Source organism: Fonticula alba (assembly GCF_000388065.1).
Source record: "Fonticula alba strain ATCC 38817 unplaced genomic scaffold supercont2.4, whole genome shotgun sequence".
In the NCBI taxonomy this organism is placed as follows: Eukaryota; order Rotosphaerida; family Fonticulaceae; genus Fonticula; species Fonticula alba.
The window spans coordinates 656,533-657,489 of record NW_009242974.1 but is presented as its reverse complement, the minus strand read 5'-3'; the positions used below and the strand labels follow the sequence as shown (position 1 = coordinate 657,489).

General features: G+C 74.7%; 1 protein-coding gene across 1 annotated transcript in view; it reads left to right on the top strand.

The window, feature by feature from the left end:
- H696_02682 (hypothetical protein) overlaps positions 1–957 on the top strand; it is a gene marked incomplete at both ends in the record, with an annotated part of 5,104 nt that overhangs the window by 1,101 nt on the left and 3,046 nt on the right. The window contains 3 exons of the mRNA XM_009496596.1: positions 37–381; positions 533–608; positions 749–892. Of these exons, the coding sequence (XP_009494871.1) occupies positions 37–381; positions 533–608; positions 749–892 (565 nt within the window). The remainder of the gene's footprint in view (positions 1–36; positions 382–532; positions 609–748; positions 893–957) is intronic.

Sequence of the window (957 nt, the reverse complement as noted above, 5' to 3'; positions counted from 1 at the left end):
CCCCCCCCTCCCCCCCTCCCACACACACCCGCACAGCATGACGTACATCCACGCGGTGTGGATCGTCGACCGGGAGTCCGGCGAGCCGGTGTACAGCCAGATCCTGCGGCCGCTGCCGCCGGCCCCGGCCAGCCCCACCGGCCCGGCGCTCAAGCAGCTGGCCGCATGCACCACGGCCGAGGCCCTGTCCCGGACGCTGCTCGGCCAGGCGGCCGCCCAGTGGGCCCCGCCCGGGGCCCCGGTTCCCACCTGCACGCCGACCCTCTATGGGCCGGTGGTCGGCATCTCGGCCCTGCTGGTCCCCGGGTCTGAGTGGGTGTTCGCCGTGCTGCCCCTCTACGCCAGCCCGGCCGAGGCGGACAGCTATCACTCGCTGGCCCAGTGCGTCCGGCGCCCGGCGCCCGGCCCCCTGCCCCGGGCCCCCTGTCCCCCCCTTGCCCTGGCCCCTGCTCGGTGCGCCCGACTGACCCCGGTTGCCCCGTGGCTCTTGCCCGCCCGCCCGCCCGCCCGCCCCTCCCCCGCCAAATCGCAGCCCGGAGATCTCGGTGGCCCATGGCTTCCTCCGGAGCCTGCGGTCCTATGTGACGCTCTGCTTCTCCCGTGACAAGGTGCGCCGGCTTTCTGCCCCGGACGTGGCTCGCTTCTCCGCCTTCGCCCCCCCCCTTGGCATAGACCTCAGTCTGATGCGCCCCCCCCCTCCCGCCCCCGCCCCGCGCATGCACGGTGCTCCGGGTTGCGCCGGCCGCAGAGCGCCGCCTCCTCCTTCGGCACCCACCAGGAACGCCTGTCGCTATGGCTGCGGACAACCCTGCCACGGGCGCTTCCCTTCGGCCGACTGATCGGGTCCTCGGCCCTGGGCCTGGCTTTCAACCGCTTTGCCCTGCCGCCCCAGGTATGTGGACCCTTTCCCCGAAGGGCCGCGCCCGCGTGGCTCCGTCACGCCCCGCCCCCCGATTC